The sequence below is a fragment of the Podarcis bocagei genome (assembly GCF_964188305.1).
Source record: "Podarcis bocagei genome assembly, chromosome: 7".
NCBI lineage: Eukaryota > Metazoa > Chordata > Lepidosauria > Squamata > Lacertidae > Podarcis > Podarcis bocagei.
In genome coordinates this window covers 86,728,384-86,748,543 of record NC_138132.1, presented here as the reverse complement: position 1 = coordinate 86,748,543, position 20,160 = coordinate 86,728,384, and the positions used below count along the sequence as shown (strand labels likewise).

At 45.6% G+C, this 20,160-nt stretch overlaps 1 protein-coding gene and 1 long non-coding RNA gene across 3 annotated transcripts in view; one reads left to right on the top strand and one right to left on the bottom strand.

The window, feature by feature from the left end:
* Positions 1-20,160, top strand: part of LOC308592091 — a 302,880-nt gene that overhangs the window by 202,059 nt on the left and 80,661 nt on the right. The window lies entirely within an intron of this gene.
* VPS29 (VPS29 retromer complex component) lies at positions 13,981-20,104 on the bottom strand. 2 transcript variants are annotated; one of them, XM_081203278.1, is made up of 5 exons: positions 20,003-20,104; positions 17,081-17,092; positions 15,682-15,873; positions 15,141-15,376; positions 13,981-14,398 (listed from the first exon to the last, which is right to left on the bottom strand). In XM_081203278.1, exons 1-5 carry the CDS (start codon positions 20,003-20,005, stop codon positions 14,281-14,283), a joined length of 561 nt encoding a protein of 186 aa, XP_081059404.1. In that variant the 5' UTR covers positions 20,006-20,104; the 3' UTR covers positions 13,981-14,280. The 2 variants fall into 2 exon arrangements, with proteins under 2 accessions (XP_081059404.1, XP_081059405.1); XM_081203279.1 differs by lacking the exon at positions 17,081-17,092 and having other exon boundaries at positions 20,003-20,094.

Sequence of the window (20,160 nt, the reverse complement as noted above, 5' to 3'; positions counted from 1 at the left end):
CCAACACACCTTGCTAAAGGCACTCTTTCCCTGTCACCTCTCTCTCAAACACCCCAGTCACCTTGGCAACCTCTGTCTGCCCCGGCCCAAGATCCCTCTTAGATGGGCCACCAACACCTTTAGTCATGTGCCGATGATGGTATTAAAATATTTTGTTCTTCTTTAATAAAGGAGAAAAAGGAGACCAAATTGTGTCAAAGGTATGTCCCTTTTTTGAGATTTTTGTTTTTTTGTTTTTTTTAAAGATATTTATTGAGAACATTTTTTGAATATAAGAAAAAATAAAAAATAAACATACGAAATAATAAGCAGTTAAAAACACACATTAATTTTCAATAACATAACTTCCATACCCTTATTTCCTCTGACCTCCTCATACTTCCCTTCTTTGTATTCCATTTCAGTTTGTTAGTTCAGCAAATCCTTACCATTAAACTTTTACCCATTTATAATCCTTTTTTCATATCTCCTAAAGCATTACAGCTGGAAACCGCTTAGTTTCTATCCAACATCTTTCTAACATTCATTAATTTTACAATATTTCTTTAAGTAGTCTTTAAATTTCTTCCAGTCTTCTTTCACCGACTCTTCTCCCTGGTCTCGGATCCTGCCAGTTCTTTTTTGAGATTTTTGTTATCTGACGGTTTGTTTGTATTTTTAAAAAATATAAAACACTCTGAAAGTCTTGTTGGAGCCAAAAAGTGGCATGAAGTGTTTGTATTATTATCAACATAATTAAAAGAAAGATCTTGCTGGTCACCTGCCTGTGCTGACCTCAGTAGGTCAAGGTTGGGGGACTGGATTCAGGTGGTGGGGCAGATTGTTCTCTCTCCCACCCCATGGGCCAAGTTTGACAAATGGGCAGGCCAGCTAGATGCCAATCACCTGATGTCACAATGACTTTGGGCAACATTGCTTTTGCCCACAGGGTTTGTAATCAAACTGTTATGTACTGAAGTTCTCACCCTGGGCCAGCAGGGGGATACTGTAGATAGTTATGCAAATAAGGGATCAAAAGTGACGTTCCGTGATTGGATAGTTTTAGAAAATTGTTACAGTTACATTGTACTGGAGCTCTATATAAGCAGGATGACTGAACCCTTCAGTTCGGTTCTGGCCTGGCCTGTGAATAAACAAGAGCTGTTTGAAGAATCACTGTGTTGCCTGATATGTTCACCCACAACTGAACACGAACAATATGGGCAAAGACAGAGTCCGCAAAGTGCCAAAGACCAGCTGCTGATCAGCACCTGGGTGGCCCAGTTGGGCTGGCAGGGTAGCAGTCCCGTCTCCCCTGTCCCCCACTACTGCAGGCAAATGAGCTGCTGTTCCTCTCTCGCTTCCTTTGCATGACCTGAATTTCTGTGGTGAAATCATCAGGCTGACAGGGTCTTCTCTTCTGTGGCATCTTACTGGAGGCTATAAGACACCCCTCCCACAGCCCTGGCATCCTAAGTTACGCCAAGGCCCTAAATGGCTTCAGTCCAGTATACCTGAAGGAGCGTGTCCACCCCCATCGTTCTGCCCGGACACTGAGGTCCAGCTCTGAGGGCCATCTGGCGGTTCCCTCGCTGTGAGAAGCCAAGTTACAGGGAACCAGGCAGAGGGCCTTCTCAGTAGTGGCACCCGCCCTGTGGAACGCCCTCCCAACAGATGTCAAAGAGAAAAACAACTACCAGACTTTTAGAAGACATCTGAAGGCAGCCCTGTTTAGGGAAGTTTTTAATGTTTAATAGGTTATTGTATTTTAATATTCCGTTGCAAGCCGCCCAGTGGCTGGAGAAACCCAGTCAGATGGGCAGGGTATAAATTATTATTATTATTATTATTATTATTATTATTATTATTATTATTATTATTATTATTATTACTACTACTACTACTACTACTACTAACTTGCTAGGAATTACTCTCTCAGACTTAGAGGAAAGGCACAGGCCACCTGGAAGCCATAGAGTGACAAGGCTCAAAACCACTTAGTCTTTGAGAAAGGGTTTCTTGAAATTCTGGGCTGCTATTTTGGTGTTTTGACAAAGCGCCCTGTGTTCCCATGGTGCTTTTCTTTGGTATCAGAATACACGAGGTTACTCTTAATTCCCTTCAGGTGTGCCAGGGAAAGTACTTGCCCAGATATTCAAACTGGAATGTCGGGGTGTTTGGGTGAGAGGTGGGGGCAGCAACGTTAACAAAAGGATAGGAAGCGCTGAGGAATTTTTAAAAGCAAGTTTGTGGTTCCGGAACACAAGGCTGTATCTGAATGAGTTGGGAATGCGTGCACAGGTAGATCAGCAGCTTCTGTGTGCGCAGCGGGTTTGTATCGAACTGCAGCGGCAGGCCTGCCATTCTTCATCGCACACCATCATTCCTGTGGGGGGGGGGGAGTGCCCCTCAGATCCCAGAATACACAGCAGCCTTAAGGGGCATTTGCCCCTGGAGCTTCAGTCCCACCCACCCAGTTACTCGATGACAGTGGGGCTTCAGATGAATTTAAGCAGTTTAAGTAGACGGTATTAATGTTTATATGAGAGATCTGGGTTGATGAGTTATGCTCTGTGACTCAGCAACGTCAGACCTTAGTTAACCATTACCTTCCCGATAAACACTAAGATGAAGTTGCCTAACGGTTAGGATTTTCTAAAGTGAAGTCTCCCCCAGGTTCAAAGGCACTTTCTTGGTGGGTTAAATATTGCAATGTGGTTTAAAAAAAGGAGGAGGAGGTGGGTGTGTCCGTAACAACACATTGACTTGGCAGTCAATTCCTTTCAGCTGATAAATGTGGCAGAAAGGCTGCTAAAGCATCATTGACTAAGCAAGTCACATCTTTCACTAATGGCTGACAATTTGCCAGTTTCGAACATTCGAGTTTTCTACAAATATATGTGACTCAACTTTCCTTAAGTGTCTGACATGGAGTGGGGGAAATGAAGTATACTGTGTCTATTTCGGGCATCACAATTTAAGAAGGGTATTGACAAGCCGGAATGTGTGCAGAGGAGGGAAACCAAGAAGATCAAGGGTCTGCAGACCAAGCCTTATGAGGAACAGTCGAGGGAGTTGGGGATGTTTAGACTGGGAGGAGATACAATAGCAATCTTCAGATATCTAAAGGGCTGCCACAAGGAAGATGGAGCAAGTTTATTTTCTCCTGCTCTTGAAGCCAGTGGATTCAAGAGCAGGAGATTCTGATTAAACACCAGGAAGCATACACTGCAAAACCGATTCCTCCCCACCCCTCTAAAGCAGGGATCAGCAGCCTTTTTCAGCCATGGGCCAGTCCACCACCCCTCAGACCTTGTGGGGGGCAGCCGGAATATATTTTGAAGGAAAATAATGAACAAATTCCTATGCCCCACAAATATCCCAGAGATGCATTTTAAATAAAAGGACACATTCTACTCATGTAAAAACACGCTGATTCCCGGTCCGTCCATGGGCTGGATTTAGAAGGCGATTGGGCTGCATCTGGGCCCCAGGCCCTAGGTTGCCTGCCCCTGCTCTGGAGCACATGGCATCCCAAGCAACACCACCAGCAGTACCCACCCATAGCATGGCCAGCCATGGGTGAACACACACACAAACAGTGTGTGCCCAAGGGTAACAACGCAAGCAAATGCACATGGCACTGTGAAAGCCCCAGCACCCCATAATCACAGTCCCTACAAACACCCCAAGCACTCAGAGAGGGTGTCAACAAGAAACAAATAATACACACAGGGAGATTTATTGCCAGCACGGAAGGGTTCAGTCGGAGCACAGGGAGGAGTCCTGTGGGGGGCTGGGGTCTGAACCCCCCTGGAGTCACACACCCTGGGGTCTGAACCCCCCTGGAATCACACACATCCTCCCCAAGGACAGGCCAACCATCATCTCTCCTCTATCCTGGGTGCTACTTGGCCCTTCCTGCTGGGGCCCGGGCATCTCTGGGCCTGAAAGGCACAAGACAGACACTACCATGGATTGGGAACTGCCGATAGCTTGTTGGCATGAGACCTAGTGGTGGCTGTCTGCTCCTCCAGGGTCGTCTTCAGGAGCCCTTGAGGCTCATGTAGCCCAAGCCCTTCCTGGATGCATGACATCCAGTACTAAAGCACCTGGGGTTGGTGGCCACCCAGACTGTGCTTAACAACCTCTACCAAAGGTTTACCACCTTCGAAGGCAGGTTCCCCCACCGTACTGAAATCAGAACCTTTTTTTCTATACCAACTCCTCTTTCTTGCAATTTCACGCCATGCTAACTGGAGCAACAGGAAATGAATTCATTCTAGCGTAGTGGCTGCAGGTTAAACATACCCAAGTCCTTCCATCTTTGCTCATCGGACTTTGGGGTCTCCAGGCCCCTTACTGTATCTGTGGTTCCTGTGGGCATGTCCCAACTTTGTCAATATTCCCCGTTAAACCATGTTGCCCAATACTGGACACCTTGTACACCTGGCCAAGCTAAAGCAGAACTAGGTACCATTACTTCCCATGTTCTGGAAGCTATATGACTTCCATTAACCTTCTTAGCTGTCACAATGCACTCCTGGTTCCTGTTTGTGACCCCCAGTTCCTCTTCACATGTACTGTAGGTCAAGAGTGGATCCCAGTGGCTCAACGCTGCCAGGCAGCAAGGACAGCCCAGGATATAATTCAGAGGGTTTCAGTTTAGTTGCTTACATGCTGTGTCCAAATACTCAGGGTTTTGAACGGCCCCGAGGTTCCCTCTGAAGACACAGCAGATGGAATAAGGGCTCAGGATTCTGATAGCGCCAGAGACTTCAGAGAAGGGAAGGTCAGGATGGGACCAGGTGGGCACTGCTGTTCCACAGTACAGACAATACAAATCCCTGCCTTCACATCCCATGATGCCCTAGGAGCCTGGGAACAAGGAGGGAGGAACAAGGCTCAGCTGAGGAAGGCAGGATTTAATTCTATGCATCATTAAGTAGTCCTCTCCCTGCAGTGTCCCCCTATACATCATCCATGCTGAGTACCCTGCACACTGACATTACATTAGTGTCTGGAAATGAATTTCCTCTTTTATAGGGAAATTGAGAATTCACCAAGAAGAAAGGAGGGAAGGGGGGGGGGAAACCCCCTTAAAAACCAATTATTGGAGCGTTTATGAGTCTCCCTGCTTTCCCCGCCCCCACGCTGCTTTCACAACACTCCTGGTGCCCAGATGCAAAGGAGCGTTTTATAGCTAATAGATTAAGAAAAGAAAGAAACGTTGATAGATTAGGAAACAGTGCAGCATTTGCCACCTATTCCGTTCCACAGACGCTTTGCATGTTGGAGAGTGAATATGCAACTCTGCTCATCCCAGCTGCCAGAAGTTTCCACCTACTGCACCTGGGCTCAGTATAGAGGAGGGTGCAGATCCTTGCCTCGGCAAAAGGGAATGAATCAAGTACACATTGATGCACAGACAGAAATATGCATCGCGGGGCATGATCCTGCATTAAAGATCTGCTAACTGGCAAGGGTGCTACTAGCCCAAAGATGGAAAGAACCAACAGGTTCCGACCAGGGAAGAATGGCAAACCCAACTGCTGGACTATGCCGAAATGGCAAAACTGACTGGGAGACTCAGGAATCCAGAAGTTAATGACTTTTAAAAAGAATGGGGGGAATTTATAATTTACTTAGGAGACCATTGTAAACAAATAAAAAGATTAGCTGAACTGTAAAAATAACTTGTAAAGAAACAAAAAATATGGATAATTTAGAGAAACAAAAACTGTGGCTAATGTAATGATATGTAGTTTTAGAAAAATTGTTTTAAGCACCCGTGCAGGGGAAAGTCGCGAGATTCAGAGAATCTCATATATGGATATGGTAAAAGTTTTTTTCTTTTTATTCTTTTGAATTTGTTCTTGTAAAAACCAATTAAAAATTAATAATAAAAATAAAAAAGACCTGCTAACTAAGGGGCCACAGGAAGAAGCACGAGTTCTGTTCCGGTGGTGTAGCTGTGTTGGCAGAACACAATTTACACTGTATGAAACTCCTCCCGTACGTGTGGCAGAATACTCCCCAAGAACAGAGCAGAAACCCATGTGGCCTGGTGTAGTAATGTGGTATACTAAGCCCCATCATTCCAGCAACGTATCAACAGCAACCCTCACATCTTCACAACAGGTCTGGGACTGGAGTTATTCCCCCTTCCATTGAAGTTGGTGGAATGGGAGGGGGTGCTTCAGGGAATGAGAAAATAGTTGCTCCATCTTTGCCCCTGCAAACGACAGAGCTGATGCAGTAAACTCAGCACCCAGTAAAAGTCACAGAAGCTGCCCCATATCAAGTCAGGCTATTGGTCTCTCTAGCTCTGTATGGCCCACACTGACTGGAAGCAGCAGCCCTTGGAGATGTCCCTGGGACCTCCTGTGTGCAAAAGACCGTGCCCCGCCTCTGAGCTGTAGCCTTTCCTCCCAGAGAGGGCTGGGTTTGGAGCAGGGGACTCTCTCCCTGGCCTCATGGGACACACAGTGTTAGAGCTGGCTGGGATCCTGAGGGAGAGGACAACACAGGGTAGGGGGAAGAGACTGCAGAAAGGGACAAAGCTGCCTTCTTTCGGTTTTGCAGGCTTTGCTGACTGCCTGTCACCGTGGGGCAAAGGAGCAGAGCACCCAGCTGAGAACGAAACAGAAAAGGGAAATGGGAAAGACTGCCAGGGCTTTGCAGTGGCGTAGCGTGGGTTGTCAGCACCCGGGGCAAGGCAAGTAATTTGTGCCCCCTAACCCGTGGATTTGCGCCCCCTAACCGGTGGATTTGCGCCCCCTAACCCCCAGATGTTGCGCCCGGTGCGGCCGGCCCCCCCTGCACCCCCCACGCTACGCCACTGGGGCTTTGTGATTAGAGGGCAGACCTTCTGCCAGGAAGGCAGTGAATGCTGCAAATAAACAGAGAAGGCATGTTCAATATATATATATACACATACAATTAAAAGAGCTCAGGACTGTATTCCAAGCAGCGCCAGCAGCCCTCCTGCCCATGTGTGCCACCCAGATCTTCTCAGGAAGGTTCCCCAACCCTCCAAAACGGATTTGAGGGTTCCCAAGGGGCTGCAAGTTGGTCCACGTGCCTTGTATTTTAAACCACACTGCAACCATTTTCAAGCTAGGAGCCTGAGGCTCCCAACCGCCACATGGGGCTTCTCCTTGCTAGAATAATAGTCCTGCTGGATGAGGCCAGGCCAAAGGGGACCCATCCAGCCTAGCATCCTTTTCTCACAGTGGACAGCCAGCTGTGTGTGGGAAGCCTGCAAACTGACCGCGGAGGAGCAGAGCAGAGCCATTGCAGCTAGTAGCCATTGATAGCTCTCCTCCATGATTTGTCCAATTCTCTTTTAACACCAGCCAAGCTGGTGGCTTCTTGGACTTCTTGAGGGTTTGCAAAGGCGCTTTGAACTTGCCTGGAAGCCATTGGGCAGAGAGGAAAAAGAATCCCCTGGGGGCTGCTGTGGTTCCTATGGTGTCTCTCCTTGCCATGGCATCAAACAGGCAGGTGAAGATCACAAGGGGAAGAGGCAAGCCTGGAGTTTTTGCTCCTACCAGGCCTGTCTAGATAGTGGATGACAAATGTCAATTGCCATCTGCTTTAAACAGTTTATAGGATTGTGTTTTAATGTTGTAAGTCAGCCTGGGACCTTCAGGTGAAGAGCAGGTAGTCCTACAATTGTAGAGTTGGAAGGTACCCGCAAGGCTCATCTAGTCCCAACCTCCTACCATACCCTGATTTTATTAGTTTTCCATAGCAGAGTTTTTAGCATTGGGGAGGAAGGGCAGGATAGAGCAAACCGTTAAATGATGTTATGCATTCTCTGGGTCATTCCCACTTTGCAGGTGAGACTTCCTTTCATGTCAGGAGCCTGGGGCGAGGTTGCATCAACTGATCCAGGGTTGCATCTGTTTCTCAGCAAACAGAACTTTTCCCATAGTATGTTTCTTGGTAATTTCTTGTATGTAGAGAGGCAGTGTTGTGTAGTGGTTAGACTAGGAACCTAGGAGGTAAAGGTAAAGGGACCCCTGACCATTATGTCCAGTCGTGACTGACTCTGGGGTTGCGGCGCTCATCTCACTTTATTGGCCGAGGGAGCCAGCGTACAGCTTCCGGGTCATGTGGCCAGCATGACTAAGCCGCTTCTGGCGAACCAGAGCAGCACACGGAAACGCCATTCACCTTCCCGCTGGAGCGGTACCTATTTATCTACTTGCACTCTGACGTGCTCAAGTCCTAGGCTCTGTGGTTTAACCCACAGCGCCACCTAGGAGGTACCAGGGTTCCCCATTTGGCCATTAAACTAATTTAGTGACCTTGAGAGCTGGTCTCAGCCTAACCTACCTCACAGGGTTGTTGTGAAGACAAGATGGAGAAGGAGAACTGCGCATGGCACCTTGAGTTTCTTAGTGTAACAATAAAAATAGCAGAACATGTGACAGAAAAAGAGATGCTATCCTGTTTGCATTTAAACAGACAACCCAGTAAGCTGGTCTGGAGTTGAGCAGCCCCATGGCAACTTGGCCTTCCTTGGAAATGGATTGGCTATTTATTACTATTATTAATTCCTACATTGTAAGGGGTTGGAATAGATGAACCTTGGGGTAGGTACTTTCCAACACTACAATTGTAGGACTACCTACAATTGAAGGAGCGTCTCCACCCCCATTGTTCAGCCCAGACACTGAGATCCAGCTCTGAGGGCCTTCTGGCGGTTCCCTCATTGCGAGAAGCAAAGCTACAGGGAACCAGGCAGAGGGCCTTCTTGGTAGTGGCACCTGCCCTGTGGAACGCCCTCCCACCAGATGTCAAAGAAATAAACAACTAACTGACATTTAGAAGACATCTGAAGGCAGTCCTGTTCAGGGAAGTTTTTAATATTTAATGCTGTACTGTTTTTAACATTTGATTGGGAGCCGCCCAGAGTGGCTGGGGAAACTCAGCCAGATGGGCGGGGTATAAATAAATTATTATTGTTGTTGTTGTTGTTGTTGTTGTTGTTGTTGGTCTTTAATGTGCTACTGGAAGGAATTTTTTTATTTTGACTATGGCAGACCAACACGGCTACCTATCTGTATTTTATTATTATTATCATTATTATTATACCTACCCTTCATCTGAAGGTCTTAGGGTGACTTACAGCATTAAAACACAATCCTATAAACTCTTTAAAGCAGATGGCAATTGACATTTGTCATCCACTATCTAGACAGGCCTGGTAGGAGCAAAAACTCCAGGCTTGCCTCTTCCCCTTGTGATCTTCACCTGCCTGGTTGATGCCATGGCTAGGAGAGACACCATAGGAACCACAGCAGCCCCCAGGGGACTCTCTTTCCTCTCTGCCCAAGGGCTCCCAGGTGAGTTCAAAGCGCCTTTGCAAACCCTCAAGAAGTCCAAGAAGCCACCAGCTTGGCTGGTGTTAAAAGAGAATTGGACAAATTCATGGAGGAGAGCTATCAATGGCTACTAGCTGCAATGGCTATGCTCTGCTCCTCCGCGGTCAGTTTGCTGGCTGTCCACTGTGAGAAAAGGATGCTAGGCTGGATGGGTCCCCTTTGGCCTGGCCTCATCCAGCAGGACTATTATTCTATTCTTAAAAAGGTCACGGAAAAGAGCAAGACAGGAACTGGATCCAAGTGCGTTTCCCCCATAAACTGGGGATTTGGTGCAGAGGGAAAGCCGGCTGTGAAGAGTCCGGATGTTAGAAGCATGGGGACATGTGTGCAGGGAGACAAGGCTCAACTGGACTCTTCCCTCCTCTTTAAGCCCCTTATGAGAGGCACGATCCAGCCCAAGCAAAAGTAGCAGCAGGGAGCAGCTGGAGGTGCCACTGGGCAGAGTACCTCTGGACCAGGCATAGGCAAACTCGGCCCTCCAGCTGTTTTGGAACTACAACTCCCACCATCCCTAGCTGACAGGACCAGTGGTCAGGGATGATGGGAATTGTAGTCCCAAAACAGCTGGAGGGTCAAGTTTGCCTATGCCTGTTCTGGACTCAGATCCGGAGGGTTGGGCTGCAGCGCTGCTTGTTCCTGAACTCCTGCCATCCCAAGCGCATAGACTGTGCTGAGCTATGGAGGCTCTACAGAGCCCTTACAAAAGAGCAACCTGCAGGGACTGATGGGGGGGTGGGAAGAAGTCGGAGAGGGTGTTAAGTTAAATTAACTGAAAACAGCTTGCAGATATTTTAGGATTTTATTTATGTTAAGTGATGAATTAATATATTTAATTTCATAATGTGAAGATTTAAAGATGTCAATGTTTAAGTTAAATTTTGTAAAACCGTTAAAAGGGTATGCAATGAAATTCAACCAAGGGGAACAGAGAAAGTCACTTAACAAAGTTAATAAGTGTAATTTTCAATAAGGCTATGATTTATGTTTGTTTGTCATGTGTTTGTTTGTTTATAAAATTGTGAAAACCAATATATATATTTTAAAGAAGTCGGAGAGGGTGGTCGCGGCGCCCTTTGCACATGCTCTATTGCTCCTGAAAACCTAAAACTCGCCGCCCGCCGCCAGCTGGCCTCCAGCAGCCGCGCACGTTCCTCCGCTGCCGCCGCCGCCATCTTGGGAGAGGCGGAAATGGATGGAGAGGGGAAGGAAGGTCGGAAGCGCCGCCATCTTGGCGGCGGCGAGGGACGAGAGACGACGAACGTGGGCGCCATCTTGAGAGAGGCACTGCAGCCGGAAGTGGCAGTTGTTGTTCGTTACGTTTATTCTATCGTTCCCTCTCCGTCGTTTAACCGCCACAGCAACCCTGCGAGGTCCGGCTGAGAGTAAGCTACTGCCCAAGGTCACCCTGTGAGTTGCGTATGGCCGAGTGGGGATTTGAACTGTTGGCTCCCAAGATGTACTGTTGTCAGTACTCTGGTATTTGGACATCTAGGGGTTAATATACCCACCCAAACAAGCAAAATATAGCAAGCCAGTTTTATAACCCTTTGTGTGTAAGCTGACCAAAACTTAACCTCTCCATATTAGGCAAAACTGCAGAAATGTGTTCTTTATGGAGAATGCTGTGGTTTTGCCAGATGCCCTGCTCTCCTTTATGGGCCCTGTGCCAATTGTTAAAGATCCCCATTAAAAGGTAAAGGGACCCCTGACCATTAGGTCCAGTCGTGGCCGACTCTGGGGTTGCGGCGCTCATCTCGCTTTATTGGCTGAGGGAGCCGGCGTACAGCTTCCGGATCATGTGGTCAGCATGACGAAGCTGCTTCTGGCGAACCAAAGCAGCACACAGAAACGCCGTTTACCTTCCTGCTGGAGCGGTACCTATTTATCTACTTGCACTTTGACGTGCTTTTGAACTGCTAGGTTGGCAGGAGCAGGGACCAAGCAACGGGCGCTCACCCCGTCACAGGGATTTGAACCGCCGACCTTCTGATCGGCATGTCCTAGGCTCTGTGGTTTAACCCACAGCACCACCCATGTCCCAAGGATCCCCATTACTCCGTCTCAAATTCTGACTACATCTAAAGACAGCTTGTACCCGCTGTGCAATATGAGCTATTGAAACAATTGGGCTTGAAACTTATACTTAAGCAACAAACCACTTTCCAGGCCTTAAAATACAGAGTCAAATTTTAAAGCACATTTGGGGATTTGATCTCCCTAGCTGTGTCTCCCTAGCTACAGCCTATTATCGACTTAACTGTTTGAGTTCTTGCACCAAATCCATTCAGAATTCATACTTAAACCCAAAATGGCTTTTTCACCCCGCCTTCTATTTTTTCAGCATGTAGCAAGAGTGCTATCTCACTTTTACCGTCTCTTTCACTCTCTAAACTTTTTGTATTTAACAGTAAGAGTTAAGAGACTGATCCAACAAAGGCATTTGTCTAAAGGAGATGTTTGCAATGTCAAATGATTCAAAAAGAGAGTTCTCCAAAGTAGCAGGTATTTCTGTTTTCAACAGATGCAAACATGACAGTTCACCGAAGGAGCTTTCTGGTGTCAACTGATTTTTTAAAAAGCATTTGTCTGGAGCAGATGTTTGCAAAGTGAACCAATCCAAAAAAAGGATGCTCTCCAAAGGAGATGTTTGCAATGTCAACTGATCCAAAAGAGACAGTTCTCTAAAGCAGCAGAGGTTTGCGAAGTCAACTGCTCCAAAAAGATGCTCTCCGAAGGAGCAATGTCTGCGAAGATCCAACTGATCCAAAAAAGAGTTTTCTCAAGAAGCAAATGGAGCTCCTCTGTGATGAGGTCTATAAGAAAGGAAGGTCTTCTGGCTGAGCTCCATGAGCCAAATATTTCTGATATCAACTGATCCAAAGAAGACAGTTCTGCAAAAGCGCAGATGTTTCTGATGCCAACTGATGCAAATACAGTTCTCTGAAGGGGCAGATGTTTCTGATGTCAACAAATCCAAAAAAAGACAGCTCTCCGAATGTAGATGGCTGCAATACCAACTGATCCAAAAGAGACAGTTCTCTAAAGCAGCAGGGTATTTCTCATGTCATCTGGTGAATTGTGTTTCTTCTACAACAGCTGGCTGGTTGCCATTTATGTTTTTCTCATTGATTTGGGATGGGAACCTGGGACCATAATAAATAAATAGGTATCTCAAGTTTACCCTTTTTGGACAAAACAGACAAAGGCGCAGTTGACTTTCTCATAACCTGTGGACCTAACCAGATTAACTCTTCAACTGCTTTGCAGAATAGATGTCAGATTCTAGACTACATCACAAATGAGAGGTGTGAAGAGTTGTAAGCACAGAATGCTTTCAATTATTGAAGTTACAAGAGATGCATTCTGACAGAATTAAAAGCTTGGTACAAAAACCTGTAAAAAATGGTCAAGTTTCATTTTGTGGTAGGAGGAGCTAATCCTACTTTCCCCCACTACACATCTTGTTCCATACAAATTGTTGGGTAAAAATAGAGTGGATAATAAATATTCCACCTTCAGAACAACTTACCAAAACCTAGTCCCATTCTAGCATGTGGTACATATCAAGTAGATTGCGCAACCTGTGCACTAAACTCTGCATTGCTGTCTGTAACCATACCTCTTGCAGAAATCACATTTCAGTCCTTGGTATGCCAACTTCTAACTTTCCCCCCACCCCACCAAAAAAGACCCCTACAGGTATTATGATTTTAGGAAAACACGTCCCGCTTCGGTCAATATGCATTTTTAATTTTTTGCATAGTTCAGATATATTGAGATGTTTTCTGCTAATCACTGTGTGTACATCTTTTGTACAGGAATGGATGATGCAGCAGCCCTAAATAACAGAGTATTTTAAGATAATCTAGAACAACTCTTCCAGAGGACAATATATCTTGTGAAGCTGATAAAACCAAAACCAAAACCCAACCCCACCATTAACTTTCCTGGGACCCAAACTAATGGATTCAAATTACAAGAAAGGGGATTCTGACTAAACTTTAAGAATAAGTTTTTGAGGGTCAGAGCCATTCAACAGTGGAACGGACCACCTTGAACGGAGGTGAACTCTCTTTCACTGGAGGTTTTTTAGCAGAAGCTGGATGGCCACCTGTTAGGGATTCTTTGGCTGCGATTCCTGCGTTACAGGGTGTTCTCTTCCAACTCTCTGATTCTATATTTATTAATTTTGTATCCCAACCTTCCTCCCAAAGGAGCTTAGAGCTGAACAAGGTCCAGTAGTTTTGGCTGAAACTTGTTAGGCCATATTTTGAATACATTACAGTAAACAATACTGTCAGTCTGGAAATTAGGATTCAGTAACCAAAGAATTCTGAACGCTTGATATAAATGCTGCTTTTTTCCTCCTCCGGAGGTATTTCAGTGAGCTGGCATAGAAGCCTTGCCATTACTAGTAGAAAAACAAGCAACACCTTTTTTATCTTCTAGAAGTTGTTTCTTACACTATTACACTATGACATAGTAAACTCATTTGGTATTCCTACACTAACGCAGTGTAATGAGTAAAACAAAAGACCTGTATTTATTTTGGGGTTTTGTTTCTTGATTTGTGATATATTTTATAAATAATGTTAGCTTAATCAAATTAAAGTTAAACAAGTGTTTATTACAATACTGGGAATAGTTCATATGAACAGACAGAGTTTTGCTGTGCACTTGGAACGGTATTTACAGACATGAATAATTTTTAGGCAAAAGAAAAGAGTTAAGCCAAGGCAGACTTTTAGTAAGTCAAGTGCTGTAAAACTTTGCTGTCTACAGTAGGGGAAGAGGACTCATTTCCTAAGTTAACAATATTGGAAACACTGTGGACTCTTGAGTGCATATTGCCCCCCCCCCCAAAAAAAAGAAACCCACGGAGAAAAACCAAGTTGAGCAATTTGCTTTAAGATTTCTTGTATTCAATCCTTTCTACTTTCACGTCATCACCAATCAGCTGATAAACGTAAGTAACAACAGTGGAAGCTTGGATGTCCATCAGCACAAATGAAGGAATGATGTTGCTGTAGAAAAAAAACATGTGAGTGTTATTTTAATGACTGCATCGGAACTCAGCAAATTCTTTGAAAGCTAAAGTTACCAATTCTCGGCCCCTTTGTTTAAGAGAATGTCCCACTGAACTCACTGGGGGATGGTGACCCCATGGTCTTCTAGCTGTTTGTTGGACCCCCTATTAGTGCCAATCAGCACCCCCAGCGGTCAGGGATGATGTGAGGTGTAGTTCAAGAACACATGGAGGGTCCACAGGTTTATGATCCCCGTACAAGATGGTCTTAAGTGAATCCCACTAGCATCCTCAAATAACCACCTGACATCAGCTGACATTTCTGCAGCCTTAGTCAGGAAATATAATTCAGTAGACAGTTCTCATATCTCCTGCTTTATCCTCTAGCACCAAACACCTCTTAAGTTACATCAAACAAAATACGAACCAACTTGGTACTCCTACTGAAACACAAACAAGCTGTATTTTATTATTTTATTTATTGGTTAAGACTTTAAAAGTGACCAAAATTTTGGGGAAAGTTCAACTGCACATAGTCCCTTATGTGCTTTGATATCAAAATAATATTCCAAACTGCAAAGAAATTCTAAGACTCGGTTCAGGAATGTTTCCTGTACCCAAATATACAATAAATTTATGCAATAATCCAACCTGATAGCAAAGAACAAGCAGCCATGAGTACCTCAGTCAACTAACTGTAGTTAGCAATGACAAGCACATTGTGGTATATAGCAACTCACTTTTCCAAAGCACTGTAGGCTCCTGTTGCTGATCCAGGGTTGATATAGAACTTATTTTCATGTTCAAATGCTTCAAATTTGTGTGTGTGCCCTGAAATTAGGATGTCCACGTCAAACTGCCTTTGAAGTAACGCCAGGCTGGCCATGTCACCCCATGGAATAACCTGATGGCCATGGATCAGTCCAATCTTAAACTGTCCAACAGTTACAACTTTCTGTTCAGGATAATTCAAGTTCTAGGATTAAAGCGACAACACAAAAATCACATATGCACCAAGACTCCATTCTCCCTTTCTGTTTTATCAATTCCAAAGAAAAATGCCATTTTGTATTCTTAAGAATAACAGCATGGCAGCATGTTAATTGGTGGACTAAAAGGGTACTATTGTCAGATGCAAAATACACGCATCCCGTTTACTCAAGACAATCCACGTGATATCAAACAGACTTGCAAGGTCAATAGTTCTGTAATTAAACTAAAAAAGAACAGCACAACACAAACAGAAATCTACCATCTTTCCCCACCCAGGAGTTGAGTTACCTCATCAAAATCCCCTCTAACGACATGAACATCACCAGCCAAAGTCTTGAGGTAGTCATAGCTCTCCTTTGTGCAGAGGTTTCCAGTGCAGAGAATGTGTTGAATTTTTCCAGGAACCAGCAGCTTCTTGAATTTAGCTGGCAGGCTGTTGCAGCGGTGCGGGATATGAAGGTCTCCCAACACTAAAACCAACTTACAAAGGAGTAAAAGGAAAGACAACACATTTAAGTCTCCAGCAACATGTCACGAAACTTTCAGAGTTCCCAGTCTTGTCCGTGATTCCTTCACTTACAAAGTGATGTTTCCCTAAAACGAAGGCAGCCCCATTAAATTTCAGTGGGATTGCCGCATCCTTATTGCACTTTGTAATTCCTTCCAAATCCTGTGACACTCGGATATTAAGACTGTTTTAAAATGTTTTTGAATCCACTGCAGTTAAATCTGGCATGAAGCCCAAACATGGCAACCACAGTTTTTCCTCCTTGAAAAGTGAGGACTTCACCCATCCAAGTAATTTCATTGTTATCTCAAGACAAAGGCACCAACTCCCCAATAAAATATTGGAGGGGTCTGCGCCCCTCCCAAAGTTGATGGCCACTGCCATTCAAATGGTTTGGGTGTGCCATGTCTTGTGATCCATTATTCAGGGCAGGGCTCACCTTGCCCCCCCCCCTATTTTATTCAAGTTGGCACTCCGTCTCAAGATGACAGAGTCATCTCGCCCTCAGATACATTTTTTTTCCAGCACGCAAGCAGACAATTCTGTAGTAACACTTTGCTTTGGCTGTTGCTTTGGTGCAGTGACACCACACAATGCCTTGCACAAGTCAGATGCAGGTAAATGGGGTGTGTCGTAAGCAAGACAGGCAGTGGTAATACAGAGCATTAAACTGCCCCTGATGTTGGCAAAAGGAGCTGAGGACACTTAACTGCAGCCACAAAATGCTTATCAGCTTAAGCTCACCAGCGCATCAAGCTCCAAACCCCGGTCCCTGGCAATGAGAATGCCAACTTACTTTTGCCAAAGTATGCGCAGAACTCACATGTAGTGCTGGCCAAGCCTACAGGGTCTCATCCTCATACTGTGTTGTAGAGCACACCCCAAACTCCCCTGTTGCTGCAGTCAACAGCGAAGAACTTGTCTGCCATTATCAATCTTCTCACTTAGAAACAGCTGATAGGGTTCCTCTAAACTGAGACAGTGGTTTACAAAGTCATCACAATGAAGCACCATGATGCAAGAGTTTGACCACACCCCAAAACTGTAGTTGCAGCATCATCTGCAGCTAGCAAGACATTGCTCCTGAATCTGTATAAATTTATGCATTCTAATAGCCACTAAGTGGGTTGTCACCTACCACCACCAACGTTAGCAACAGGCCAAGATGAACAAACTTACTCTGTGCCCAGCCTTATTTGGATGAAGAAGTTGATTGCAGACAGGGGGCGGGGAGCGGGGAATGGAAAAAAACAGGGTGAGACATGAACAATGTTAAATAAAAAGGATGCAACAGAAAAGGAAACATCTCAAGCCAAATTAATAGGCAAATCATCAACTAAATTTGAATGTTAGGAAAGGAAATGAAATGTTAAAAAAAATTTTGATTTATGCAACTGATTTCATAAAGCAGGGCTGGGAAATCTCATGCCACCACTTCTTCAATGGTTCTGCTTCATGTTCTCTTTGAGTGCTTTTGCCTGGTTGAAATATGTCCCTGAATTGTGAAGATGCCCCTTGTTTGCCAGAGTGGAGAATGGAGAGATGTGGGCAAGTGCAGAAACCTCCTACATTTTAGTCTACTGTATAAAGGTAAGTCTACCCACATTTGCTTCTTGCCCCACCCACCACTTGCAATGTGCCCCCACTGGACTGTGTTCCCCATGAGAGAATGTGACCCTCTGCCTGAAAAAAGTCCCCATCCCTAACATTCATGGAAGGGTTTTCTTAGTCTTCCCTGAACAGATCCTAATCTCTTGCAGTCACCCTCTGTGCATTTGTTGGATTCCACCTCCCATCATCCCTGACCATTGGCCATGCTGGCTAGGACAGATGGGAGCTGGAGTTCAATCATAACTGGAATGCCACAGGTTCTCCACTAAAGCCTTTTACATGCAACACAGTTCACCATGCAGATGTAGGAGTCCACTGCCCATATTGGCTTCCCCATTCACTTCTGTGGAAGGGAGAGCTCTATAGGCTTGGTGATGTGTAAAGGAGCTAACCCTTATATTGAACAAATACAGAGAAATGGGTTCACAGTAGTATAAATCAGATACAGGATTTTTGGCATTAGCTCATGAATGACTCTCCATAGACCCACTTCATTTTAGTTTACAATGAGGAGTAAGAACCAAGTTTTTATTCACAAAATCCTCTTTCTTGCCGTATTGCTATAGGAGATCCAGTTGGGTTTGAGGTTGATGCTATTCTGTCAGTGATACAAAAGGGCTGTATCCAATGCTCAGAGCCTTCAATAGTGTAAAGAGAGCCCTTCCCCTCAAATGCTTTGAGGCTCTGGCTTCTGGTCCCACTTCAGAAAAGCTCTTATGAACAGAGCTCTGCACTCTGCATCATGACAAATTTTGCAACCTGTACAAATGATGCAGAACTAAATGATTTCTCTTGAGTGATTCCAAATTTATTAAAAAACTTACTGTTTTTGCATAATTTATTCTGGTTTTGCTAACCATGGGCAGGGTGAAAGAGTTGTGGAGGAAGCTGATGTCCCTTTCCTAACTACTGAAAATCTTATTCAGCCAACCTTTTTGGTCACAAAGATTTCATCAGGCATTGCTCCAAGATTTTCAAGCATATAATTACAGCCAGATAGGCTGAAGTGTAAGCCAGTGCTCTCAAGGAGTTGAAATTCCCACCCCCACCCCAAGAATCTTTGCAGACACAGACCTGCACCTGAGCACTACAGGAGCTGTCCAGCTCTGTTTACTTTAACAAGATGCTTCCATGGCTGTTTCAGTGCAATAAGGGGGGGGGGGGGGAGATCAAGCTGCTTGTCTGGAACCAAGCAATTTCTACCAGGGATAAAATTCCTTGTACCAGCAAGCATTGTCACTTATTCACAACCTGCCTCCCCACGCCTGGTTCCTGACTATCCCCATCAGTAGGTTTCATGTTATACTGACACACAGCACAAGATGGCTCAGTTCATGGATTTGTAATGCATCTAAGGGGGTTAGCCAAGCATAATTATGTGAGAAAAGTTATTGCCATAAACACCATGAATGTACAGTGGTACCTCTGGTGACAAACTTAATTCGTTCCAGAGGTCTGTTCTTAACCTGAAACCGTTCTTAACCTGAGGTACCACTTTAGCTAATGGGGCCTCCCGCTGCCAGTTCTTAACCAGAGGTACTACTTCCAGGGTAGCGGAATCTGTAACCCGAAGTGTTTGTAACCCGAGGTGTTTGTAACCCAAGGTACCACTGTATGTGAGTATTGCAGGAAGGGAATCAAAACTTGTTAATTTAAAGCAGGACAAAATCAGAAGAAACTCAGCAAATCTTCAGGGAAGCTTACTGGCTGCAAAATGTATTTGGAAGAGATAATATCACAACACTGTCATTTTCTCAAACCATTTTGCATATATCACTGAGTTTTTGCCTCACTAAAAAGTGCTACCACACTAATGGTGCTATATAAGCAAATCAAGAACTGCAGGGACAGAGGAAGTGTTCTGACTGGGAGTGAAGTTAATCCTTAGTTCTTCAGGATCTTCAGCAATCCTCATAACAGTGGCAGGGCAGTGATCATGCCACAGGAAGAACGTTGTCCATCTTTTGAGGACCAACAGACGCTTTGTTATTTAAGAACACACACACCCCAAAAAACCCCACCCCTGAACCTAACGTAAGGTCTGAAGGCACCACCCCGATGCCGATCACGAGGCCAGCCTGGGAATCCTGGGCGTTCAACATGGGAGGAACCATTTAACGAAGTGAAATATACTCCGATGTTAAATAGCATCAAGCCAAATACACCCCCGACCACGCTGGCTGCGGCTGTTGGGAGCCGGGTGCCCAGCAGCGTCCGGAGGGCCCACAGTGCCCAGCAGCTGCATCTCACCGCGGCCCTCCGTGCACTGCCGGGCTCCGCCTCTCACCAGCCCGGCCGGCAAGGAGGAGGGCAGCCGTGAGCACAGCGAGACCTCGAGGGGCGCCAGGCCGAGGCAGGAGGCCACGAAGACGGACAGCTCCGTCCCCCAGTCACCGAGGGAAGAGGAAGAGACGGGGCTGGGCGGAGCGGCTCCTCGTGGGCCTCTGCCCCGGCCTTTCGCGCCGCCCTCGCCCTCTCAGGGCAACTCACCATCTTGGGGGGCTCTCCGTGCCGCTCCTGCACCGCCTTCCTGTCTGCCTTCCGCCGCTTCCGGTGTGCCAAGCCGGAAGTTAGGCCTACGGAAGCAGAGGCGGGACAATAAAAAGCGCACACGCAAAAAACAACCACAAGCTAAGACCCAGGACGGT

Excerpts from the sequence above, each read along its gene's own strand:
- VPS29 (XM_081203278.1), bottom strand. Across the intron at positions 15,377-15,681 it reads TTAGAGGGGATTTTGATGAG|AACTTGAATTATCCTGAACA; the intron begins GTAACTCAACTC and ends CTTTAATCCTAG. Across the intron at positions 14,399-15,140 it reads GCCTACAGTGCTTTGGAAAA|CAACATCATTCCTTCATTTG; the intron begins GTGAGTTGCTAT and ends TTTTTTCTACAG.